The sequence below is a fragment of the Perca flavescens genome, chromosome 19 (genome assembly GCF_004354835.1).
Source record: "Perca flavescens isolate YP-PL-M2 chromosome 19, PFLA_1.0, whole genome shotgun sequence".
NCBI lineage: Eukaryota > Metazoa > Chordata > Actinopteri > Perciformes > Percidae > Perca > Perca flavescens.
Genome location: NC_041349.1, coordinates 26,092,829 through 26,118,845, shown reverse-complemented (window position 1 = coordinate 26,118,845; position 26,017 = coordinate 26,092,829). Strand labels below are relative to the sequence as shown.

At 39.5% G+C, this 26,017-nt stretch overlaps 4 protein-coding genes across 4 annotated transcripts; all 4 read right to left on the bottom strand.

Moving 5' to 3' along the window:
* Positions 1 to 84: 84 nt before the first annotated feature.
* LOC114545811 (uncharacterized) lies at positions 85 to 2,129 on the bottom strand. Its single transcript, XM_028564345.1, has 5 exons — positions 2,044 to 2,129; positions 1,226 to 1,912; positions 873 to 998; positions 744 to 787; positions 85 to 359 (listed from the first exon to the last, which is right to left on the bottom strand). The coding sequence occupies exons 1-5, from the start codon at positions 2,099 to 2,101 to the stop codon at positions 240 to 242; spliced, it is 1,035 nt and encodes a 344-aa protein (XP_028420146.1). The 5' UTR covers positions 2,102 to 2,129; the 3' UTR covers positions 85 to 239.
* A 5,126-nt stretch (positions 2,130 to 7,255) lies between these two features.
* On the bottom strand, positions 7,256 to 8,913 carry LOC114545810 (uncharacterized). The gene is made up of 5 exons (XM_028564344.1): positions 8,859 to 8,913; positions 8,027 to 8,737; positions 7,626 to 7,751; positions 7,499 to 7,542; positions 7,256 to 7,375 (listed from the first exon to the last, which is right to left on the bottom strand). Exons 1-5 carry the CDS (start codon positions 8,911 to 8,913, stop codon positions 7,256 to 7,258), a joined length of 1,056 nt encoding a protein of 351 aa, XP_028420145.1.
* A 3,976-nt stretch (positions 8,914 to 12,889) lies between these two features.
* On the bottom strand, positions 12,890 to 15,537 carry LOC114545813 (uncharacterized). Its single transcript, XM_028564348.1, has 5 exons — positions 15,471 to 15,537; positions 14,636 to 15,340; positions 14,212 to 14,334; positions 13,146 to 13,189; positions 12,890 to 13,009 (listed from the first exon to the last, which is right to left on the bottom strand). The coding sequence occupies exons 1-5, from the start codon at positions 15,529 to 15,531 to the stop codon at positions 12,890 to 12,892; spliced, it is 1,053 nt and encodes a 350-aa protein (XP_028420149.1). The 5' UTR covers positions 15,532 to 15,537.
* Positions 15,538 to 23,029: 7,492 nt separating this feature from the next.
* On the bottom strand, positions 23,030 to 24,626 carry LOC114545431 (uncharacterized). Its single transcript, XM_028563701.1, has 3 exons — positions 24,572 to 24,626; positions 23,842 to 24,440; positions 23,030 to 23,262 (listed from the first exon to the last, which is right to left on the bottom strand). Exons 1-3 carry the CDS (start codon positions 24,624 to 24,626, stop codon positions 23,143 to 23,145), a joined length of 774 nt encoding a protein of 257 aa, XP_028419502.1. The 3' UTR covers positions 23,030 to 23,142.
* Between the last annotated feature and the right edge of the window lie 1,391 nt (positions 24,627 to 26,017).

Genomic DNA, 26,017 nt, shown 5'->3' with positions numbered 1-26,017 from the left:
CATGTAGAAATAAGATTTATTTGATCATTATAGGCACAAAATGTTCATGGAAATGCACAATACACAGCACAAGAGGAGCTTTTTAAGGCAAGCAATGAACCTGTCCTAACTGTACCGGAAAAATGCAAAACAACAAAGAATCTGCATCTTAATAAAACTTGTTATCTCAAGATCTATATCTAAATCTACATTACACATCCTCAGATTTCACTCACAATGCAAATGAAACATGTCCAGCTCTATTGTTTAACACTGGAGTACACACATTCATCGTTGGTGTTGTTCCTCTGCCTTCTCGATCTGTTGGGCAGGTTGACACTTAAAGCAGCATAATGGAGGTTGTCTGCATCTTGGTAACCCTTGTAAAAAATATATATATAAAAGGTAGATCTATCACAATATGGTTCCTAACAGAAATTATATTGACAAGACAGGTAATTGTGGCACTATCAGAATACTTTATTGATCCTCTCAGGGAAATTGTTGACTTACAGTTTCTCCTAGTCAAATTTAAGGCATAAATAAGACTAAGAATCAGTCAATAAGAGTATAAAGTTACATAGCTAAAGTGCAGAAATAAAGAATTAAGCAAGACAAATGAAGTTTATGTTACTATACAATGTTCAGTATACAAGAGTAGTAGAAAACAGTAATGCACATAATGGTCCATTAGTATTTAACAATGTAGAGATGTGATATGGAAATATGTATTGTGAGTCTAGGTTAAACAAAACTGTACACACCTCTGCATTCACTGTGGAGGGAGATGGAAATCTTGCTTGGTTATCTGGGTGTACAACACAGAAAACATTATTTTATTTAAAAGCAAAATTCTGTGAACTCAAGCTGCCAGATATAAAAAGTGCAGTTACCTGTAGATTGGCAGCTGTTTCTCTTGTTCACCTTGTACAATGAGAAAGCTAGTAAAGCATTCAGGATGGTGGTGAATGTTAAAGCACCGCTCAAGAAATACACCAAACCAGGAGAACCCACCTGATCTGTAGAGAGACGGACATTAGAAAAATATTTTTCAGTATATTTCCTGGTTTTAGCCAAGTTTGGGCAGTGAATTACAAAACTTGTCAAGTAAATTTTATTTTGTCCAGAATCTGAAATTTGCTTGAAAGCAGTTTACAATCCCAAAGACAAACCCCTCAAATTGGGAAACTACTTTTACTCTTTACTACCCATAAGTTGAGACAGCATGTGCTAGAAAGTTCCTTACCTTCTAAGTCCAGCTTGGTCCCATTTCCAAACAGAATGTGTCCACATGAGGCAACAGCGCAGTAGTAGGTCCCAGCATGAGAAAGATTCAGACTCTTCATCGGCAGCTTGTAGACACAGGTGTGTGGTTGTGTGTTAGGTTTCCTGCCTCCATGGGTGTAAATGAGTGCTGGCTGAGATTCTTCAGACTTTTTGAACCAGTAAACACTGGTGTGTTCTCCATCACAGGTCCCAGTGTGTACTGTACAGTCCAGAGTCACAGAGCCTCCTGGCTGGATGCTCTCAGATGCTGACTGATGGACCGTAGCTGGGATCTTCAAACCTGAACCTTCTACATTGACTAAGGTTCCCTCCGCAAATTCAAAACTATATGCATTACTTGCACAGTAGTAGGTAGCTGAGTCTGAAACGCGCAAATCTGTGATCTTCAAGTGATGTTTACCATTTTCAGTATCCAATGTGAAGCGTGAATTGTTTTTGAATTCATCATGAAATAATCCATTTTTGAACTTGTAGTAAGTAGAGATGAGCCGTGGTTCTTGTCCCAGAGTTTGCTTATACCAGTAAAACTTTGAAGCATTATCGCCTTCATAGAAACATCTCAAAGTTAAGTTATCTCCAGTTTTAGCTGATACAAAACTACTCTCTTGATGAAAAGATGAGGATAATTTTGCATCAGTCGTCTGAGCTGTAGTGATAGGAGAGACAAAGCAAATGCACCTCATTAACACAAGAAAAACATAACTGAATATCAGAACTAATGTCATGAGTAGTGGCTTAACAAATTCAAACTTACAGTCACAAAAAAGAACAACTCACCAACTTTTCCGAAGAACAAACACGTCAGATAGAAGAAGAGAAATTTTGGAGATGTCATTGTGTTCAAATTGTCGTGCTGAATGGAAAGAATCTGCGTTTTGTCTCCACTCTTCAGAGACAAGGATGCATTTGATTGGCCAACCAGAAGTGGCTCTGTACGTCCTATTTAGGAAACTTGATCACATGCTCACTGCCACTGTAGAAATACAGGTTTACCAATCATGGTGTCTTTTGTTCCATTCCTAAATATATTGATTCATAAATCATTGTGTGGTTTTATGATAATGTTAATACTAAAAATATAAATAATAACATACTAATAACATACAGGAGGGCTTAGTCGTTCTTAACATTTTGCAATAAACCGATCGTATATTACAACAGGGCATTATTGTTTGCCAGAGTTTAATGAATAACATTAACACTTTACACAAGTACAAGTGCAAATTGAACAAGTATAGTGCAAATGCACATTAAAACTCACTCACATTAGCGGATACAAACCCACTCTTGACGATGAAATTAGGAGAATTTGGGATAATTTTTGGTGTGAAATGAGAGACAAAGAAAATGCACAATTACTTTTATGTGACATGTCAATAAGTAATTGAAAAAATATTTGAACCATTTGTATGAGGAGTGACCATACTCCATAAAAGGTGGAATTACAAAAACACAACTCACCCATTTCCCCACAAAGCAGACATGTCAGATACATAAAGTTTGGGGATGTCATCGTGTTTCAAATAACTGCGTCAAATGAAAATAATTTTTTGTTTCCCCCACTAGTCGGAGACAAGAATGCGTTTGTTGAGTAATGGGATTGTTGTTTCTGGCAGGGTTAGTTACAGTCCAGACTTTTTGGAGGCAGAGGGGAGAGCTGTTACAGTCTGGAGAAGCAGGCATGAAGGCTCAATCAATACATTTTATTTGTTTTTTACCCCTACACACATACATACATACTTATGCACATTTACATACATACTTTTTTTCCTGTCGTATTTGATGTATTTCAATACATCAAATTTTGTAATTTCAAGGAAACCTTATTGCCGTTTGTGTACATTACCTGATAAGGACTGCACTGTTCTGGGAGGGATGTTTGAGTGTTCTTTGTTTTTAAGAGCATCTATAGTATGTGAGAGTGCAAACACAGTTACATCCTGTAGAAAACCACAAAGCCAATTGCACTAAAAAGATAGAAAAACAAGAACATAGGGTTAAGGGCCAACAGGTTTCAGTGTGACTGTGATGCTGAAAGTCAATTGAAAACCTTTCTGTGCCATGTTTAACAAATGATGACACACATAGCAGGCAGAAATATTATCAAAAATTGGAAAGAATCTGACCAACTACACTATTGTTCAATATAAATGTTGTTTAGACTTTGGCTATAGCTCAGTTAACCCATGGGTTTTGCCATATATTGCAAAATTGATGGCAATTGGTGGCACACAATGCTTTAGACACTGAAATCCATATTGCTCCCAATGAGAAAATCTAAGGCATGTTGAACAAAATCTTCTGCCAAATTACTCTAGTATACATGGGGCAGAGGTATGTGGAAGGTTAAGAGGTTATGCATTGGATAGTCAATAAAACAATGGCATGATAATCTAATGAATCCTTGATGGGTTTTGACAGCAAAAGAGTCTGAATATAATATAGCATTAATGGATTCTTAAAGTTGTCATGAAGAAACACTGTTGTGCCCACAGGCCATATTGCTATCGAGTAAGGTCTCCGTGATCATGTATCGGTAAAAAGGGAAAATTGATTTTAGCCATGCTATTAGTATGGCTCTAAGGATGGCAGTCAGTTTGTCTGTCATTTGGGCAATCCACCACTTTGGTTCAGAGTAACTATTGTGTTGATTGCATTTTAATTTTCAACAGATATTCATGGTCCCTAGAGGCTAAATCCTACTACTTTGCTACATGTTCCTGTGTTGTCACTATGGGATTGACATTTGTGGTTCAGAGGGAAATATTACATGGATTGCCCTACATTTAGCTACAGATATAACCGTTTACTAGAGGATACATTCTGATGGCTTTGGTGATCCCTGTGACTTTTCCCTTAGCACCATCAACAAGTCAAACGTTTTCACTTATCCTATGAAATATCCCAACATTTACATAATGGATTAGCACACAATTATGTACAGATCTTCATTGTTTCCAGAATATGTAGGACTTTGATGATAACCTGAACTTTCCTGCCACGATCAGGTTGCAATTTTTCCTTCAGAGTGAAATACTTGGACAACAATGGGATGGATTGCCATGAAATATGATACAGACATTAATGTCCCCCTCTGTATGATTCCTACCGACTTTGGTAATCCCCTGACTTTTCCTCTAGTGCCACCATTAGTTTGATATTTTTATTTTTTACACTATTTAGATATCTCCACAACTATTTGAGGGATTGAAATTTGGTACAGTCACGGGCCCCAGAGGATTAACTGTAAAAAGTGTTATCCTGTCTTTTCATCTCTCACCATCACCAATTCAAAACATTCATTGATGCATGACAAAGCCAAAGTTACCTTACAGTACAAGGGACTGAACAGAAGCACACAAACATTGTTAGTGTTCCTTCAATAGATTTGATTGATTTATTCTTATTTAACACAATATGCTCATGGAAATATGTTCACAATACATGTAATTAGGTTAAAAAAAATTTAAGGATAAAATACAAATAATGCCACTTATTGGTAAATTAATCCAAGCCCTTATAGCCAAAGACCAGGGGTGTCATTTATAAAACCTCCTAAATCCTTACTAAAAGTGTACGTACGCCAAAAATAATTCAGATTTATAAAACTGTGTGTATGCACACCTGTAAGCAATGTTCCCTTTATAAATCACAGATTACCAACAAGTGTGCGTACATGGATCAGCCTCTTATCCCGCCCTGTACTTGCCCATTTTTAACCATAAATAGTCGATGCAAAGCACATCACGAATGCTGATCAGTGTGTTAATGAACCTGGCAGCTATTCTTTCATTGCCGAATCATGACGACTGGTGGGGGAAAAGCAAAAAACTTCTCAGACTCTCGGGAATTGCTGCAAATTGAATTATAATTTTGGCCTGTTGTCGCAGTGTAGGGAAACCCTGATCTATAGACTACCTATATTACTAATACCATCCAAAACGGCAGCCATTACGGCACTCTGGGACAGCTCCGATATACCAGACCTAGATTTAACAGAATATTATATCCAAACAAGCCTTAGTGATAAAGTTGAAGATTATATATAATATTTATATAACAAAAACACTTAGCTGTCTGCCATTTCCCTCTGGAAACAGCCGGTTGCCCCCAGAGTGGCGAGGACCTGTATCTGGACCGGGATGGCACGGTTCCGGCACGTTGCCCTCTCTACTGGACCCAATTCAGTTCAAAGATCCAAAAGCTCAGCTTTAGGGAATTTAAATCGGCATATTCATCATCATGGTCCCTGAAGCCTCTTTCTCTCCTGTTTCTTCCATTGGGGGTTAGTCTTCCTGCAGGGCCAGCAGTGCCATCATGTATTATTATGCACCACAGTATTTATGTTTACAACAATTTTTGATTGTTAACTCCTTGCCAAATTCACAGCATCAACTAGTGGTATCCTAGCCTCGTGAGACCGTCCTGATGTCGCCAGCTCAAGTTTTCTACTCGCAGATCAGTCTGGCATCTTCAGATAGAGAAAATCTGGAGCCGTTCGCAAAACAACCGATCAGCGTTGGTTTTGAGGTGGGTTTAGGTGTGACGCAACGAGCAACGACTGTTAGTCTAAACAACATGGCAGCTTCCACAGATGAGATGAGCGTAGCTATCGCGCAAGTTTTATCCAAATTAGAAAGTATTCCTTCATTTATAGAAGAGCAGAAAACGGCACTGGAGGCTTTTCTCGGAGGAAAAGATGTTTTTGCTCTTCTCCCGACTGGTTTCGGCAAGAGTTTGATCTGATTGGTTGACTTGGCCCGTCTATCACCAACATATGTGCTGATAGACAGATGTTTCATCCAGTCAGCTAACCAGTATTTTCGCCCCTTTCCAAAAGTTCTCCAACGGAAAGTTTCCAGATGGATATGCTGAGCAAATGTGAAGCAATCCATCTGGCAGAGTCAGGTTGGTGGTATCCCCCACTCTGAGATACAATTTGAAGACGAAAGTCTAATAGGAAAACACATTTTTCTTCATGCAGGTTTTGTCACTAACAGTATTAAAGTTTGGACCGATAACAAGGACAGTAAGTAACAATTGCGCGAGAGCTTAACAGCTGTATTTCCAGATTTTGACATTTGATGATATGCACAGTATTAAAGACAGATTTAGTTATTTACACTGTATTCTGCCTTATCTAATGGTAGGGTATTTAAATGCTATCCTGTATTCTATGCAGTCGGGCCATCTCCTCCTCCTGCGCTCCGTAGCGGACAATGTGACGGTGCCAATCAAACATTAATACCGAATTTTTATTTAAGATTTCAGTTGGATTTTACAAGGTGTTTATGGAACAAGTATCACTCAGTACAAGCGCAAATAACACTGCTGGATTTAATCTTCATGACGATATGGAGTGAAGAAATGTGCGTGAGACATCAATACTTGAAAATATTAAGAGTAATCCTTAATCCCACATTTACTTTCTGCAGTCTGACTTCATTTCACCACCTCACCATCTGCGTCGCCAATTCTCATTGTCTCCAAAATGTGCGTACCCATGGGTCAGAGTTTGTGTGGAGGACCGCACATTCTCCTGTCGTTTGTTTTTTATAAATCACAACCTTTGCGTGGGAAGTGGCGTACGCAAGTTTTCAGCCCCGTTTTCTGCGTACACTACATTTATAAATGAGACCCAAGGTTGTTGTACAGCATTAATCAATCTGGCTTTCTAAATGAACTGACATCAACTTTCTTTGTTTGATGAATTATTCTCTAAAATGTCCTCTGCAAATCAACAGGAGTGTTTGAGAAGGGCCTATTAACAACAGTTAACACAGTCTCATAGAACAACAAAGATCATTTAAACTTCTCTTTCTACTAATAACTCTGTCCACCTTATCAGTCTTCTCTTCACTCTTTACATCCTGGACCAATGAAAGATGCACATATTTATCTAAAAATATACATCTATGTATGTACATAATCAAAAAGATTATAAGAAGAATCTGCCATCTTACTCAGAACGTAGAAATAATGTCCAGTTCTACTGCTTGACACTGGAGTACACACATTCATCGTTGATGTTATTCCGCTGTCTTCTCGATCTGTTGGGCAGGTTGATACTTAAAGCAGCATAATGGAGGTTGTCTGCATCTTGGTAACCCTGGTAACAAAATACATTAAAAAAAGTAGATCACAAATTATTGTTCCTCACAAAAATTATGTAGACAACACAGTTAATTGTGATGCAATTCTTTTTTAATGAAAAGGTGAAAACTGTACACACCTCTGCACTCGCTGTGGAGGGAGATGGAAATGTTGCGTGGTTTACTGGTTGTAGAACACAGAAAACATTTAATTTACAAGCTAAATTCAGTGAACACAATCTGCCAGATAGAAAAAGTACCAATTACCTGCAGTTTGGCAGCTGTTTCTTTTGTTCACCTTGTACATTACGAAAGGCAGTAAAACGCTCAGGATGGTGGTGAAAGCCAAAGCTGCACTCAAGAAATACACTAAAGGAGAAGAGTCCACCTCATCTGTAGAGAGACAGAAACTTTCAGTATATTTCCTGTTTTTATCCCACGTTCAGTTAGTAAATTAGAATGTCTAGTCAAATCAATTTTACGCATATGGCCAAAATCCGAAATTTGCCTTAAAGGGTTTTACAATCTCTACAACATACGACATCCTCCTCACAGCCTCGATTCAGATGGACAAAAACCTCCCCAAAGAAAAATCCTATAATCGGGAAATTACTTTCTACTTGTTACTACCCATCAGATTAGACAGCATATGCTAGAAAGTTCCTTACCTTCAAACTTCAGCTTGGTCCCGTTTCCAAACAGAATGTGTCCACATGAGGCAACAGCACAGTAGTAGGTCCCAGCATGAGAAAGATTCAGACTCTTCATCGGCAGCTTGTAGACACAGGTGTGTGTTTGTGTGTTGGGTTTCCTCTCGCACTGATCATTCCTGCCTCCATGGGTGTAAATGAGTCCTGGCTGAGATTCTTCAGAGTTCTTGAACCAGTAAACTCTGTGTTCTCCATCACAGGTCCCAGTGTGTACTGTACAGTCCAGAGTCACAGAGCCTCCTGGCTGGATGCTCTCAGATGCTGACTGATGGACCGTAGCTGGGACCTTCAAACCTGAACCTTCTACATCGACTAAGGTTCCCTCCGCAAATTCAAAAATATATGTATATGTATCACTACTTGCGCAGTAGTAAGTAGCCGAGTCTGAAACACGCAAATCTGTGATCTTTAGGTGATTTTTACCATTTTCCATATCCAGTGTGAAGCGTGAATTGTTCTTGAATTCATCATGAAAAATAAAATTCACATTATATTTATGATATGTAGAGATGAGCGTTGGTTTCTGTCCCAGAGTTTGTTTGTACCAGTAAAGCATTACAGCGACATCACCTTCATAGAAACATTTCAAAGTCAACTCCTCCCCAGTTTTAACTGATACAAATCGTGTCTCTTGACGAACAGTTGAGGATTTCGGACCGGTCGTCTGAGCTAAAGTGAAATGAGGGAAAAAGCAAATGTTGAGTTAATGTAATGTGACATACGTCAGTGTAGTTACTAAACATCCCACAGTCTAACAGATAAAAGTTGGAGTTTCAAAAATGCAACTTACCCATTTCCCCCAAGAACAAACATGTGAGAAAGAGAGAAAACACTGGAGATGTCATTGTGTTGAAGTTTCTGTGTTGAATGACAGAATATCGTTGGTTTCTCCTCTCTTTAGAGACAAGAATGCGTTTGATTGGCTAAACCTGAAGTGACACTGTATAGGAAACATGCTCACATGCTCATAGCCACCTATGGTGGCAAGTTTGGTTTCCGAGAAAAGTTTCACATTTTTTTTAAATCAGCAGGTTTTTTTTGAGTAAACTGGAAAACCACTCTGTTGCATTATTCATTCATTATCATATGTAACTGTAACAACCTGGAAATGCGAGATAGAAATGATCACTCATACAACGATGTTTTCTCTCTAGTAGCTCCATCGAGAATTGTTGTATTTAAAATAAATGCAAAAAGATATTTGAATGCACAATTACAATTACTCGCTTTCAGGTGAACAGTAACAAAAATAGTATAAACAAAAGCTTACATTTATGCTCTTAAATATGCTTTACATGAACAAAACATTATTTAAACATATTAATTTCTCTGTGAATTCTTTCTTACTTACAATGAATAGTTTCCAAAAATAGCAACACAATATACGGTCATTTTTACTACACACATCCATTTGAACTTTCAGAGTATGGGGATGCATACACCACGTGTACCTTTCATGTCCCACCCGTGCCAATCTGTAATGGCTGCTAGGAGTCATTTTAGACTGCTAATATTTAATTAAGCACTTAACATGAATATACAGCTTCTAACACATTTAAAACAAAACCAAAATGGCTAACCTATTTCTTACAGTTTAAAGGTGCTCTAAGTGACGTCACACGTTTTTTAGGCTACAACATGTTTTTTCCCATACAGCAGACATCTCCTCACTATCCACTAGCTGCCTGTCCCCTGAACACACTGTAAAAAAATGTGGTCTCTGTAGACAGCCCAGGCTCCACAAATGGCAACAAAAACAAACTGTGTCAACCTGCACCACGAAACATAACAAACAGTGTTCCAGCCAATAACCGACAAGAAGGGGTTGGGGGTTGGGGGGTTAGTGAGGGGGAGGGAACGGGATGAGGAGGAGGGTTACTTTCCCGTAGCTCCACCGAGAATGAGGCATCGCGCTGAGAGCTCCCGCTTCCCACCTTGCAGATATAACTAATCAATCACGGATCAGTTTTTTCAAAAAGATCCGAAATCTTTAACAGGTATAGCCTACATATATGAATGTTCTCAAACAGTATTTACTGTTAAACATTTTAGAAACATGTTTTACCTTCTTGAAAGGACCAACAGTTTATCAAGCTTTAAATAGATGTTTACATTTACTTTAATGAATTTACTTTACTCATGAATTGAAGTATCTCTTTAATCTTTGACTCAACAATTTCAAAATTGTATATCAACTCACCATATTACTTAATCATCGGCTGAAATTCCACTTCCAGAACAACAATTATAATTCTATCATTTTACTAATCAACCAAATATATTGGCCACCAATGTGTTGTTCATCCCTAAGTACAACCACTTGAAATCTTACTAAAAAGCCAGGAAAACATCAGTGGAAAAACCGAGTCCCTTGACAGCTCAAACTTCCACAGCCCGAGCCTTAAAAAGACTTCGGAGGCTAGAAGTTATTACCTAATGTGAGCCAAAGATATAGCTCCAACAAAACAATGGTTTAATGCTTTGCTAGACAAACACTAATGCTGCCTTCCTGCATGCGTTATACACTAACGTTGAGTGTTGTGTAGCAGTTAAGGCAGAACTGTGAAAAATGCATCATTCAGAGGCCACATCATTCCATTATGTTCATCCAGTTTTCTGTATCTGTTTTGGTGTTGAAGTAGTCTACAGTCCAATTTAAATATATATTTGTATCTTAAGTTAAAGCAGTTAAACATTTTTCAAAATACCCTAATAAATAGATTCAATCACTTTGTATCTTTTGTTGTCAGTAATATTCCAACTAAACAGTATTCTGATTAGCGCTATTAGTGTTAGTAGTTGCAGTATTGTTAAATGTCACCAGATAAAGACTCTAGTGTTTTGTAATTTGTACTGGGAGTGGTCGTTGCATTAAGGAGCATCTATGTGAGAATACAACCACCCTTACATCCTGCTGATAACCACAAAGGCCACTGCACTGAGAGAGCTGTGATAAAAAAAACTCAGAGAGTACTAACTCTTGCCTATGTTTGAGGTGTGAACCAAAGTGCACCACTGTGTACCGACCCAATGAAGCATAACATGTCCGGTCACTAACCTTTTTGTGCCGAGTGTCCCCCATAAAACTATGGGAAAGGATAATGGTGTTAGCAGGTCCCTCATTTTTAGATGGTTTAAACTGTATTAACATTTATTTTGTAAGTTAGCTAAAGTATGCCATGAAACTTGGCCATTACCATGTAAATATGCATTACACCCAAAGATGGTTAGTTAAAGCAGGACACGTCACTCTGTAGCAGTTTTTCACAGTTTAACCTGTGGTTGGATTTTAATTTTGGCAAGTGTGTATGCATTTATTTTTTGTTGAACACGTTTGTTTTACAGACATGTATAATGTTGCAACCTTCCCTGGACCTTAAGAAATTAGGGTTAAACAGTCTGCAGTTAAGGCCCTTCAGTCTTCTTCTGTACATGTGGATCAATGGCCCAACACAGTGGCCAGATATTGCTTATCTGGACACTGTCAGGTTTACATGGACTTTCAGTTGGTTGTCATGGACTTTCAGTTTGTTTTCCCATTCACCGTCCTCAGCACTCATCATTCACACCTGCACTTCATCAGACCACTGATCACTCACACCTGCACTTCGTTATGCCACGTCATCAGTTCACCACCTGCACCTCATCAGTCCACCATCTTTATAAGTAGCAGAGGCACATTCACTCTTTGTGTGCGTGCGTGCGTGCGTGCGTGCGTGCGTGCGTGCGTGCGTGCGTGCGTGCGTGCGTGCGTGCGCGCGCCACGACACTTAGACTCGCTCTCAGTAACTACTTGTTGTACCTGTCGGTGTGCTGCCTGTAGACCTGCTCTCTGTTCCTCCTGTTGGATTTTGTGTAATAAAGTTCAGCTTCACTTACCTCCAGCCTGACTCCTGCTCCTTCCGTGACAGACATAAAGTATATATATTTAATTGAATTACCAGGCATCTTTAAGTGTGCGAATAACCAACTGTTTGATCTCTGATGATGCTATGACTATACTGTAGCAGCCTCACGGTCAAACTATCCATCAGTAGTAACTAGGGATGGGAAAATTCACTGATTTACATAAGTGAGCGTACATGAAAGTGCCAATGTGAGTGCACTGGATACAATTTGGCATGGACTAGCGGTGCATTGTTTTCTGACATTTTTGCATCGGTAAAATCCAATTTATTAATTATACAGTAACATTGTAAAGTAGTGGAGCCTCATGTTTTTAGGTCATAACAAAACCTTTGTGTGCCATTTCACTTTCGCACCAGAACAATTGAGTTTTAACATTGATCGGGGTTGGTGAGGTCAACCACGTTCTCTGACACTTATTTAGTGCCAACAGCCACTCATGTATGAAGAAACTGTTGGATCAAACATGCACACACACATACTGTTTCAAACTCATAGTGCATTCAATTTTTTATTATTTGATCATTAAGGCATAAAAACACATATGATTCGGTTAAAAAAATGAGTATAAAATATATTTTTTTTATAGAAAAAAATTATAATAAAGCATGCAAGTGACTTTTATGGCATCCATTTGAGCTTCTAAATATACTGTTTATGTCATGAAAAAAACATTTATTTATAAGCACTTAAATATGATTTGAGATACATGGTTTATTTGCCACACAGACATCAAAAAGTATTGTTAATATGCACATAAGTTGAGAATAGAGCGATTTAATTTTGTCTGCAGACCACGAAGAAGCTATAAAAGCAAATTTATTTCAAACCTGAATATACATCTTTGTTACACATCCAGCGAGGCACTAAGAAAATCCTGACTTACTCCAAAGTTCAAATGTAATAAGTCCAGTTCTACTGCTTTACGCTGTAGTAGACACATTCACTCCAGGTGGGATCCCTCTGTCCTCTTGATCTGTTGGACAGGTCGGCACTTAAAGCAGCATAATGAAGGTTTTCAGCGTGTTGGTCACCCTGGTAACAAAATATATATCAGACGATCATTATTTTGTCTTTGACAGAAATGAAAACCTTGCAAAAAATTGTGCATTGAGCAATAAAAATGTGTCTTAACGGTAGTTTAGCAGGTGGTTTATAGTTTTTTAATCACCTTTGCTTTCACTGTGGGGGGAGCTGGACATCTGGCTTGAGACTCTGGTTGTGAAACAGAAAAAAAGTCTTATTTAGGGCTGTCAAACGATTAATTTTTTTTAATCGCTGAATTTCTATAGTTAATCGCATGTTTTATCACATGATTAAAATTCTATTTTGCATTTCAGAACTGTTTTTAAGTACATATTAACAAAAGCAAAATGTGTGAATCTGTCATTATCGCACAATTCCTCCAAGTACTTAACTAAAAAACTAAAAATCCCTATCCTTACCAGAGTCCATATAGTGTGTAGTAACTCCTAAATAATTGTGATTAGTCACTGATGTCCAGTGATCACCAGTTAATGAGACAGCGCTTGCAGCACCTTGCAGCAGTTCCAGTTGGGCTGCTTTCTCCGTGTCATACAGGCTGTGTATGCGTGAAACTGCTGTCCCCCTCGACGGCAATGTATAAGACGGGTCCGAACATGCCAACCGTAGTACGTCTTTAAGACCCGAGTCTGCTACGATATTGACAGGTCTGCAGTTAGTTGCCACCCATTTTGCAAGAGCTGTAGTAATTTTTTTGGATTTGGTTTCATCCACAGATCAGTGAGTAGCACTCTCCAAAATAGTGCTTTGCCTGAGCCCACTAGCATCCACCTCAGTCACGTTAACTGTAATATGCTTAGCTCGTAGGTGGTAGCTTAAGCTTGACGTGCTTTGGTGATATTTCAATCATATGGTTTTCCACTTGTCTACTGAGCGCGTTTTGGAAAATAATAAGCGCGCTGCTGTCATGCCTGCAGCCAGGCTGCAGCAGCAGGATGTGTACGAGGACGTTTGGCAGCTTGATGATAACAGTGAGGCAAAGCATCAAAATAGTAGACTGTTAGGCAGGACGCAAAGCTGAGTGAAGTGTAAAATGAATTAATGAATTGCGGCATGCGATTAATGCAATTTAAAAAAATTTACGCGTTATGATTGGTCTTAATCGCATCGTGATTAACGCGTTAATGCTGACAGCGCTACTTTTATTTAAAAGTCAAAATCTGTGATTACAAGTCATACAAACTAGCAGTTACCTTTAGATTGGCAGCTGTTTCCCTTGTTCATCACGCACACTGTGAGAGCCAGTAAAACACTCAGGATGGTGGTGAATGTCGAAGTTCCACTCAAGAAATACACCAAGACAGGAGAGTCTTCATCTTTAGAAAAAGGGACAATAGAGAGAGATCTTTCAGCAGGTTTTCTGTTCTAATCCTAAATGTATTTAGAAAGTCCTCATGAGTATGCATGGTAAAAATTTTTTTTATTTTCCTTAGAATACTTTTTTTTTTTCTACCAATGATTTACCTTATTATTTTCTATTCATACCGCCAACGGCGACTACATTGTAGCCGTTCACAGCAAAACAGAAAGAATTGAATCAGGACAAGGGCGCATCGTCCACGCCCTACTAATGAGTACCTATGAGAAGCAACAACCTCGGCTAGAAAAGTTCCTTACCTTCTAACTCCAGCTTAGTCCCGTTTCCAAACAGAATGTGTCCACATGAGGCAACAGCACAGTAGTAGGTCCCAGTATGAGAAAGATTCAGACTCTTCATCGGCAGCTTGTAGACACAGGTGTGTGGTTGTGTGTTGGGTTTCCTCTTACACTGATCATTCCTGCCTCCATGGGTGTAAATGAGTCCTGGCTGAGATTCTTCAGAGTTCTTGAACCAGTAAACACTGTGTTCTCCATCACAGGTCCCAGTGTGTACTGTACAGTCCAGAGTCACAGAACCTCCTGGCTGGATGGTCTCAGATGCTGACTGATGGACCATAGCTGGGACCTTCAAACCTGAACCTTCTACATCGACTAAGGTTCCCTCCGCAAATTCAATAATTAATTTATTACTTGCATAGTAGTAGGTAGCTGAGTCTGAAACACGCAAATCTGTGATCTTCAAGTTGTATTTACCTGTTTCAGTATCCAATGTGAAGCGTGAATTATTTTTGAATTCATCATGAAATGTTCCATATTTTTCATACTTGTAGTAAGTAGAGATGAGCCGTGGTTTCTGTCGCAGAGTTTGCTTATACCAGTGAAACCTTGAAGCAACATTGTCTTCATAGAAACCTCTCAAAGTGAAGTTACCCCCAGTTTTAGCTGATACTAAACCACTCTCTTGATGAAAAGATGAGGATAATTTTGGATCAGTCGTCTGAGCTGTAGTGATAGGAGAGACAAAGCAAATGCACCTTATTAACACGTGAAAAACATAACGGAATATTAGAACTAATGTCATGAGTAGTGGCTTAACAAATTCAAACTTGCAGTCACAAAAAAGACAACTCACCAACTTTTCCGCAGAACAAACACGTCCGATAGAAGAAGAGAAATTTTGGAGATGTCATCATGCTCAAATTGTCGTGCTGAATGGAAAGAATCTGCATTTTGTCTCCACTCTTCAGAGACAAGGATGCATTTGATTGGCCAACCAGAAGTGACTCTGTACATCCTATTTAGGAAACTTGCGATCACATGCTCACTGTCGGTGTGTTTGGTTCCAGTCTTAAAGAGATACAATATTGATTCATAATCAGTTTTTGTAGTGTTCTGTATAAAGTGGCTACTGCTGAGTGTAGGCGTGTCTGTGCATATACGTTTGTTTAAAAAAGTTCTTATGGGTGCTTTTGTGCAGGATGAGTTAATTACAGTCCAGACTTTTTGGAGGCAGAGGGGAGAGCTGTTACAGTCTGGAGAAGCAGGCATGGAGGCTCAATCAATAAATGTTATTGTTTTTTACACATACATACATACATACATACATACATACTTTTCCTGTCGTATTTGAAGTAGAATTTCGAGTAAGTAACATTATTGCCGTTTGCGTACATTACCTGATAAGGACTGCACTTTTCTGGGAGGGATGTTTTAGTGGTCTCTGTCTTTAAGAGCATCTATAGTATGTGAGAGTGCAAACACTGTTACATCCTGTAGAAAACCACAAAGCCAATTGCACTAAAATTGATTGAAAAAAAACAAGAACATAGGGGTAAGGGCCAACAGGTTTCGGAGTAGCTGGGATATAGAAAGGCCAAACTGTAACAAATGCAGTAATATATGTACAAGGCATAATTTAGCAAACTTGACCATCCAATACAAGTCAATTGAAAAGCTTACTGTGCCATGTTTAACAAATGATGTTTAACAAATGTTTAACATAGCTGGCAGAAATATATTGAAAATGGGAAAGAATCTGACCAACTACATTATTGGTTGACATAAATGTTGTTTAGACTTTGGCTGTAGCTCAGTTAACCACAGGGGTTTTACTATTTATTGCAAAATTGATGGCAATTGGTGGCACAGTATGCTTACTAGGACTAGATGTTAGAATCCCTTGATAATTCAGCACAAGAGCTGTTGTTGGAGATGTCTCTTGGGTGGGATTGGATTGGGGGATGAACCACCTGGTGCCTCCAATACGACACATCAGTTGAGCACCTCGGCCCCATTGGGTGTTTCAGCCTTTTATCATAATACATCCTCACCAGAGGCTGGCCCACCGCAGGCTGATCAGACCAGGGTGTGTGTTGTACTGTTGTCTTGGCAGCCCATACAGTCTCCTTCCACTTCAGCTACAGCCAGTGACTGCTTCTTTCGGCAGCAGTTGCACAGTATTTGATTGTTATTCTGCTGAGCCTGTCATCTGATTCCAACCTCCTTTAGTAGCCTTGTGGTGGAACTAGCTACAAAGCCCCTGCAGCCCACTTCCACTGGACGCACGTTAACCTTCCAGCCCCAGTTCCCTGCTTCCGCAGCCAAGTTTGCATATCACAACCTTTTCCTTTCAAATGCCTCATCGATGGCTTCCTCCCAAGGGAGTGTCAGCTCCACTATAATATAGATAGGGTGACCTCATGGGTGGAAATAGGTCACATGAGGCGGGGCAGCAGTCCGAACTGAAAGCATCAGAGCTTCAGCTTCCCTGGGAGAACAGTGCTGTTGATCTGCTTCAGGCCACTGATGGTATCCTGCTTGAGTTGTTCCACCTGTTCAGAGTCTTTGAGATCTTGGTTGTACCACCGATCAAGGCTTTTTATGGGCTTCTCCAAGGTCGTTGGTATCGGCTTGTCATTGATGTGGAACCTCTCATTTGCGATCTGGCCCTTCACAATGGAGATGCTGCAGGATTTGCTGGGTTTAATCTCCATTCGTGCCCATCTGACGTTTCCCTGGAGTTTGTACAGCAGGCGTTTGGTGCATGCGTTAGTCGTTGTTATGGTAGTCATGTCATCCATATACGCCCTGATTTGGAGGAAGCCGCAGCCCGCTCTTCAGGCGTTCCCCTCCGACCACCCATCAAGATGCTTGAATTATTAACCTTCACCATTACCATGGTGAAGACCAGTGGGGAGATGGTGCAGCCCACCATTATGCCTATCTCCAAGTGCTGCCAGGCGGTTGTACAAGCCTGAGTTGTAACACAAAACTGGAGGTCCTTGAAATAGCCTTTGACCAGCTTTGTGATGCCCTCTGGGACTTGGACGAAGTTGAAGGCTGCTCAAAGCACCTCATGAGGCACTGACCCGAAGGCATTGGCAAGGTCTAAGAAAACGACATGCAAATCTTTCTTTTCCTTCTTGGCTGTTTGTACGTGGTGCCAGATGACTTTAGACACTGAAATCCATACTGCGCCCAATGAGAAAATCCAAGACATGTTGAACAAAAATGTCTGCCAAATTACTCTAGTATACATGTACTGGCGTCTACATAGGGCAGAAGTATGTGGAAGGTTAAGAGATTATGCATTGGCTAGTCAATAAAACAATGGCGTGATAATCTAATAAATCCTTGATGGGTTTTGACAGCAAAAGAGTCTGAATATAATATAGCACTAATGGATTCTTAAAGGGGTGATAAAATGATTATATAGAGTATTTCACACTGTTCCTTATGGTCTCCTAGTGGGGTATGTAACATTGGTTGGGCTGAAAATGGCCTGGTTGATATTTTATTTGCCCTTATGCATCCCTGTGTTTTGGCCCTATTTGTAACAAGAGTTTTTCTTCCAAATATGGTATGCTCGTGAATATTTAGATGAGCTGCGTGCTGATTGGTTGAGCAAATTGCCATACGCAGACATTAGAGATGCGCGCTGATTGGTTGAGCGGATCCCCAATACACACACATTAGAGAAGCAACAGAATCTCATATTCCAGACACTGCAATGTTTCATTACCAAATTCACTTCTGAGACTTTTTTATGTGAGAAATCAACTTTATAAAGCTTAAATATGGGCCATTTTACGAAAATTGATGGCTAATTGCAAATATGGTAAGACTGTGTGTCGGACTTCAGCGGCGGTGCTGCTGCCTCGCCGCCCGGCCTGCCTTCCTTCACAGACCCCGGCCTGCTGTGAGCTCCGTTAGGCTGGCAGCCCTGACAGAGCTCCAGGGCCTGTAACTCCCCTCTTCCTGCTAGCTAAATGGCCCGTTGTGTGAGAGTGAGAGCGCGGTCAGCGAGCTTGTTACACCAGCAATCTCTTACCACGTTACACGCATGTCACGCCACTTAGCTATACAACATACCTAAATGTCTTATAAAGCTAACAACGGTGTCCGATTTCAAGTTAATGAATATTTGTGAACTATAAGGGTTTCGTTAGCTGCGACTGTCCCTTCAATCCTATGTGTACAGATTGCGGCTAGTTAGCTTCATGGTCGTAATTAGAGTATATTTACGGTTTGAATTTCGTCACGCCACATATACAACATCTAACTAAATGTTTCATAAAGCTAACAACGGTGTCCGATTTCAAGTTAATGAATATTTGTGAATTTCAGAGAAATTCTAAGAGGAGGCTAGCTAGCTCTCATTGATAGAGCTACATCCAGCAGCAGGCTCTATCAATGAGACTCGCGGACAAGCGGCGTTTATTTCCCCAATCGTTTGTTTAAATAACTCAACACATTATAATTACACACATTAAAAGATTAACTGAAACCTGTGATAAGAGATTGCTGGCGTAACAAACTCGCTGACCGCGCTCTCACTCACATACACCGGGCATTTAGCTAGCAGGAAGAGGGGAGATGCAGGCCCTGGAGCTCTGTCAGGGCAGGGGCATTTAGTTGTCCATTAGCCCATGAGACGGTGACTTTGCGCGGGTATGGAGTGCTGTGGGCTGCCAGTCGTGACGGAGCTCAAAGTACCTCATAGCAGGCCGGGGTCTGTGAAGGAAGGCAGGCCGGGCGGCGAGGCAACACAGGCAGCACCGGCAGCTGAACTCCAACACACAGTCGGACAAAATTTGCAATTAGCCATCCATTTTCATAAAGCGGCCCATATTTGAGCTTTACATAGTTGATTTCTCGCATAAAAAAGTTTCAGAAGTGAATTTTGTAATGGAATAGCGGAGATCTGCGTGACCTAGCTAGATTCAGAAGACTACCTGATTTCAGGTCAGTTGTGTAGCCTATGTAAATGTTGGGGCGTGACCGTTCTCTTAATACACCCATGGGCTGACAAAGGTTCCGGTTTTTGGGAGGTTGACGTCAACTTCCAGCTTTGTTGGGATTTGCCTGTTTTCAGCTGCAGTTTCAAAATATGAGATTTTCATAGTAAAGGGGTGTCAATGGGATTTTGAGCTTCTATGTATGTCCTATTTACCAACCGAACTGTCGTTATTCAACAATGACGGAGTACAATCAGTTTTGCATTCTATCACCCCTTTAAAGTTGTCATGAAGCAACACTGTTGTGCCCACAGGCCCTATTTATATGGGCCAAGGTCTCCATGATAATCCAGCAGTGAAAAGGGAGGAATTGATTTTAGCCATGCTAGCAGTATGGCTCTAAGGATGGCAGTGAGTTTGTCTTTCATTTGCGCTATCCACCACTTTGGTTCAGACTAACTATTGGATAGATTGCATTTTAATTTTCAACAGATATTCAGGGTCAAAATGTAATCAAAATGTTTCCAAACAGAACGTGTCCACATGAGGCGCACAGTAGTAAATCCCAGCATGAGAAAGATTCAGACTCTAGTCCTTGAACCAGTAAACACTGTGTTCTCCATCACAGGTCCCAGTGTGTACCCAGTAATGCACTGAGGTGTGACTGACTCTTTTAAATTCCTTGGAACACACGTTAGCAATAACCTGAAGTGGAAAACTAAGACTGACCTCCATTGTACTAGGGGTTTGCCAGAAGTGAAGTTAAAGCAAATAGATACCACTATGGTAAAGTTGGACAGGCTTTGGACTTTAAAGTGACTGTTTTCTGTTTATCCTGTTCAATATTTTGATAATGTGGTATATTCTATTCTATTAGTAATTATTTCACTCAGTGTCAGTAGTATTCTTTGATTAAAGAACTATTTTCAGAAGTGTGGTATTTCTATCTATTGCATGTGAGAGCGCAAAGACTGCTACATCCTGTCGAAAACCACAACGCCTGCTGCACTAAAAGCTTAAAAAGTAAAAAGGTAGAGGTCAACGGATCCCTGAGTAATGACTGGAAGGTAGACAGTAACTCGTAGAGCCTCAAGTGTTGTGAACAGATGCTAACTATCAGGCCGTGTGGCTTTTCCCCAGTGCTGCCAAAGGACTGCTGTCTAGTCCAAAAAGAAATAGAGGCATAGCAGGGGTCCGTTTCAGAAAGCTGGTTTAGTGAAAATTCGGAGTTTGTTAACCCTGAGATGAGGGGAAACTCTGCGTTTTCTGTTTCAGAAAGGGAGGTTAATCAAACCTGAGAGAGGGGGGTATCTCCAGCCCGTTTCAGAAAGAGAGGTAACTTAACGTCAGAGTCAGTTACTATGGTAACTGAGCCTGTGAACCTAACCTGGTCGGGAGCAGGTTTTCTTCAAGAAACGTAGAGTTTCTCTGTCTTCTCCCTCTGACATGGCGCTCTTTCATTTCCTCATTCATTCATTCAGTCTGTATCAGGAGCAGTTTTGTGCATTTGTTATGTGCATGAATAAAAAAACCTGGTTGGTTTATTAACTGTTAGGCAAACTATAAAACGTTTTTTTTCCGAACATGGAATTTCCTTTTGTCGACGATTCCGTTGATGAAGAAGCTGTATTACTTTGCAGGGAGTTAAACATATGTCGGGAGATGATATTGAGCCTCGGACTATAGATGTATTTTCATTTCCAGATAACTTCCTATTTGAGCGGTATCGTTGTTTTCTTCCCAGTCTATCAGTTATGTAACCTACATAACCTTATCCATCCTCCTATCACTAACGTCACCCATCGTGGACATGCTCTACATCCCAGCAGATTCTTTGTGTCACATTATGTATTTTTCCGAATCCTAATTCTGTTAATGATGGTGCTGCAACCTCAGAATGGGATTAGTAGTAGTTTACTTTTTTGCCCGCAGGATTGCACCTAAATGAAATTATAGGTGTAGCCTACTACCATTCCAGTTTTCACCAGTAATATTATAGGTTACCTGTGATGAAATATGAAATGAATACACTATATTAGAGATTACACATTGACTCGAGCAGCAATTTTCTCCCATACCAATTCTAGCTATTTTACAGCAGCCGCTGTGTTGCTTTTTTTTAAAACTAAATATATATTCAAACTCGCTGTATGTGCTCACTGTATGTGCGCATGAGTATTTCCGCCGACCGTGGTGCACACGCTTAACTCTGAGTGAATCAACTCAAATCAGCTGTTCTGGAACCGAAAACTCAGTGATTCCCATCTCAGGGTAAATCAACTCAGAGATCAGAGTTAGACTCAAGATTAAACCTCCTTCCTGAAATGGACCCCAGATCTAGAGAGATGGTGGTGATGATAAATATTTTTGGAGTGCAGTAATGGATGTCAGAAAAAGGAGGAGATGATTTTGAAATGGGAGAATAAGACAATCTGAGAAGACATATGCTGCATTTGTGCCATTTCGAAGTTACCGTTACAGGTTTCTCATTCAGTAACTGTCCACGTGTTATGACTCATATTTCTCTGAAACCTCCAGTATGATATAAAGTAAACAAACACGGATGCCTCACATCGGCCAAAGTCTATATTTAATGTAATTTAATGCTTATTGAATGGCTATAGTGCTATATTGACCGTGCACAGTATTTTGAATCCTCGGACAACAAACTCTTCACTCATTCAACCATCTTCCTTGAGTGGTCTTGTGGTCTGAATGCAAGTCGTAAAAATGGGATTATTTTTCTATCTCTGCCAGCCGCCGCTAGTGATGTCAGTGTGGCAGAATAAATAGAGTAAAGATCTGGAAGGGAAGGAGGAAAAAGACAGCAACACTGTGAACGAATAAGATATTTTTGTTGGGGGGAATTTGAATTGATCTTTTTTTTGTGTGCAGAATTGTCTTTAATAAGAATCATGTACGTTGTACCATTGGCTGTAGAAAAGCTCCAGGAAACACCATCTGGGCCAGAGAGCTCCAGCTTGTCTCATATATGCACCAAATGTGTGTCCACAAATCGGTTAAAAAAATTGTCAGTCACATGCTTTCTCCAGTTCACATAATAATAATAATAATAATAATAATAATAATAATATTATTTTGCATCGCACTGTAAAAGCCTTCACCACAAAGTGCTTTGCAGATTAAAAGATTTAGTGGATATTAATTAGGAATCAGAAACCCATGTAAGCCCCCCTCCACCCATGACATTTTCAAGCCACGAACGGTGAAAGTGCAAGATAGAATGTCAATAAAAGAAACGTATTGAAAAGCAACTAAAAGTACTAAAATGATACATGCCATGCTAACCAGGGATTGATCACACATACACACAAAGTGTCAAGGTTAAAGTGTTTTATGTAGAAATAAGATTTATTTGATCATTATAGGCACAAAATGTACATGGAAATGCACAATACACAGCCCAAGTCCTAACTGTACCGGAAAAATGCAAAACAACAAAGAATCTGCATCTTAATAAAACTTGTTATCTCAAGATCTATATCTAAATCTACATTACACATCCTCAGATTTCACTCACACAATGCAAATGAAACATGTCCAGCTCTATTGTTTAACACTGGAGTACACACATTCATCGTTGGTGTTGTTCCTCTGCCTTCTTGATCTGTTGGGCAGGTTGACACTTAAAGCAGCATAATGGAGGTTGTCTGCAGCTTGGTAACCCTTGTAAAAAAATATATATAAAAGGTAGATCTATCACAATATGGTTCCTAACAGAAATTGTATTGATAAAACAAGTAATTGTGGCGCTATCAGAATACTTTATTGATCCTCTCAGGGAAATTGTTGAGTTACAGTTGCTCCTAGTCAAACTTAAAGCATAAATAAGACTAAGAATCAGTCAATAAGAGTATAAAGTTACATAAATAAAGTGCAGAAATAAAAAATTAAGCAAGTAAAATTAAGTTTATGTTGCTATACAATGTACAGTATACAGTAGTAGTAGAAAACTGTAATGCACATAATTGTCCAAGAGTATTTAACAATATAGAGATGTGATATGAAAATATGTATTGTGAGTCTAGTTTTGCCACTCAAAGTGTGTAATACTCAGAGGGAGACTATAAAAGATGGTTGAATGGCTTTTTCTCGGTTAAACAAAACTGTACACACCTCTGCATTCACTGTGGAAGGAGATGGAAATCTTGCTTCGTTCTCTGGTTGTACAATACAGAAAACATTATTTTATTTAAAAGCAAAATTCTGTGAACTCAAGCTGCCAGATATAAAAAGTGCAGTTACCTGCAGATTGGTGTGTGTTTGTGTGTTGGGTTTCCTCTCACACTGATCATTGCTGCCTCCATGGGTGTAAATGAGTCCTGGCTGAGATTCTTCAGACTTCTTGAACCAGTAAACACTGTGTTCTCCATCACAGGTCCCAGTGTGTACTGTACAGTCCAGAGTCACAGAGCCTCCTGGCTGGATGGTCTCAGATGCTGACTGATGGACCGTAGCTGGGACCTTCAAACCTGAACCTTCTACATTGACTAAGGTTCCCTCCGCAAATTCAAAAATATATGTAACGCTACTTGCGCAGTAGTAAGTAGCTGAGTCTGAAACATGCAAATCTGTGATCTTTAGGTGATTTTTACCATTTTCCATATCTAGTGTGAAGCGTGAATTGTTCTTGAATTCATCATGAAAAATCCTCTTTGCATTATATATATCATATGTAGAGATGAGCTTTGGTTTCTGTCCCAGAGTTTGTTTATACCAGTAAAACCTTGAAGCAACATCGCCTTTATAGAAACATCTCAAAGTGAAGTTTTCCCCAGTTTTAGCTGATACAAAACCACTGTCTTGATGAAGAGATGAGGAGAGTTTTGGATCAGTGGTCTGAGCTGTAGTGATAGGAGAGACAAAACAAATGCACCTCATTAACATAAGAAAAACATAACGGAATATCAGAACTAATGTCATGAGTAGTGGCTTAACAAATTCAAAGTTACAGTCACAAAAAAAGACAACTTACCAACTTTTCTGAAGAACAAACACATCAGATAGAAGAGAAATTTTGGAGATGTCATTGTGTTCAAATTGTCGTGCTGAATGGAAAGAATCTGCGTTTTGTCTCCACTCTTCAGAGACAAGGATGCATTTGATTGGCCAACCAGAAGTGACTCTGTACGTCCTATTTAGGAAACTTGATCACATGGTCACTGCCACTGTAGAAATACAGGTTTACCATTCATGGTGTCTTTTGTTACATTCCTAAATATATTGATTCATAAATCATTGTGTGGTTTTATGATAATGTTAACACTAATAACATACAGTAGGGCTTAGTCGTCCTTAACATTTTGCACTTAACCGATCGTATATTACAACAGGGCATTATTGGTTGCCAGAGTTTAATGAATAACATTAACACTTTACACAAGTACAAGTGCAAATTCAACAAATATAGTGCAAATGCACATTAAAACTCACTCACATTAGCTGATACAAACCCACTCACTCTTGACGATGAAATGAGGAGAATTTTGGATCATTTGACTAAGCTGGTGTGAAATGAGAGACAAAGAAAATGCACATTTACTTTTATGTGACATGTCAAGAAGTAATTGAAAAAATATTTGAACCATTTTGTGGAGTGACCATACTCCATAAAAGTTGGAATTACAAAAACACAACTCACCCATTTCCCCCCAAAGCAGACATGTCAGATACATAAAGTTTGGGGATGTCCTTGTGTTTCAAATAACTGCGTCAAATGAAAATAATTTTCCCCCACTAGTCGGAGACAAGAATGTGTTTGCTGAGTAATGGGATTGTTGTTTCTGGCAGGGTTAGTTACAGTCCAGACTTTTTGGAGGCAGAGCTGTTACAGTCTGGAGAAGCAGGCATGAAGTCTCAATCAATACATTTTATTTGTTTTTTTACCCCTCCACACATACGTACATACTTATGCACACATACATACTTACATACATACTTTTCTTTTCCTGTCGTATTTGAAGTAGAATTTCAAGTAAACAACATTATTGCCGTTTGTGTACATTACCTGAAGGACTGCACTGTTCTGGGAGGGATGTTTGAGTGTTCTTTGTTTTTAAGAGCATATATAGTATGTGAGAGTGCAAACACAGTTACATCCTGTAGAAAACCACGAAGCCAATTGCACTAAAAAAGATACAAAAAACTAGAACATAGGGGTAAGGGCCAACCGGTTTCAGAGTGACTGGGATGCTTAAAGTCCATTGAAAACCTTTCTGTGCCATGTTTAACAAATGATGACGCTGGCAGAAATATTATCAAAAATGGGAAAGAATCTGACCAACTACACTATTAGTCGATATAAATGTTGTTTAGACTTTGGCTGTAATTCAGTTAACCACAGGGGTTTTGCCATATATTGCAAAATTGGTGGCACACAATGCTTTAGACCCTGAAATCCATATTGCTCCCAATGAGAAAA

What these genes read in the sequence shown, in the direction of transcription:
- LOC114545811 (XM_028564345.1), bottom strand. Translation starts at nt 2,101, where the DNA reads ATGACATCTCCAAAATTTCTCTTCTTCTATCTGACGTGTTTGTTCTTC. An exon ending in GACCAAGCTGGACTTAGAAG is followed by an intron (nt 999 to 1,225) that starts GTAAGGAACTTT and finishes GTCTCTCTACAG; the next exon opens with ATCAGGTGGGTTCTCCTGGT. An exon ending in CCTCCACAGTGAATGCAGAG is followed by an intron (nt 360 to 743) that starts GTGTGTACAGTT and finishes ATTTTTTACAAG; the next exon opens with GGTTACCAAGATGCAGACAA.
- LOC114545810 (XM_028564344.1), bottom strand. Translation starts at nt 8,913, where the DNA reads ATGACATCTCCAGTGTTTTCTCTCTTTCTCACATGTTTGTTCTTGGGG. An exon ending in TTTGTTCTTGGGGGAAATGG is followed by an intron (nt 8,738 to 8,858) that starts GTAAGTTGCATT and finishes ATTTCACTTTAG; the next exon opens with CTCAGACGACCGGTCCGAAA. An exon ending in AAACAGCTGCCAAACTGCAG is followed by an intron (nt 7,543 to 7,625) that starts GTAATTGGTACT and finishes TTCTACAACCAG; the next exon opens with TAAACCACGCAACATTTCCA.
- LOC114545813 (XM_028564348.1), bottom strand. Translation starts at nt 15,531, where the DNA reads ATGATGACATCTCCAAAATTTCTCTTCTTCTATCGGACGTGTTTGTTC. An exon ending in GACTAAGCTGGAGTTAGAAG is followed by an intron (nt 14,335 to 14,635) that starts GTAAGGAACTTT and finishes CTTTTTCTAAAG; the next exon opens with ATGAAGACTCTCCTGTCTTG. An exon ending in CCCCCACAGTGAAAGCAAAG is followed by an intron (nt 13,010 to 13,145) that starts GTGATTAAAAAA and finishes TTTTGTTACCAG; the next exon opens with GGTGACCAACACGCTGAAAA.
- LOC114545431 (XM_028563701.1), bottom strand. Translation starts at nt 24,626, where the DNA reads ATGACATCTCCAAAATTTCTCTTCTATCTGATGTGTTTGTTCTTCAGA. An exon ending in TTTGTTCTTCAGAAAAGTTG is followed by an intron (nt 24,441 to 24,571) that starts GTAAGTTGTCTT and finishes CTATCACTACAG; the next exon opens with CTCAGACCACTGATCCAAAA. An exon ending in AAACACACACCAATCTGCAG is followed by an intron (nt 23,263 to 23,841) that starts GTAACTGCACTT and finishes TTTTTTTACAAG; the next exon opens with GGTTACCAAGCTGCAGACAA.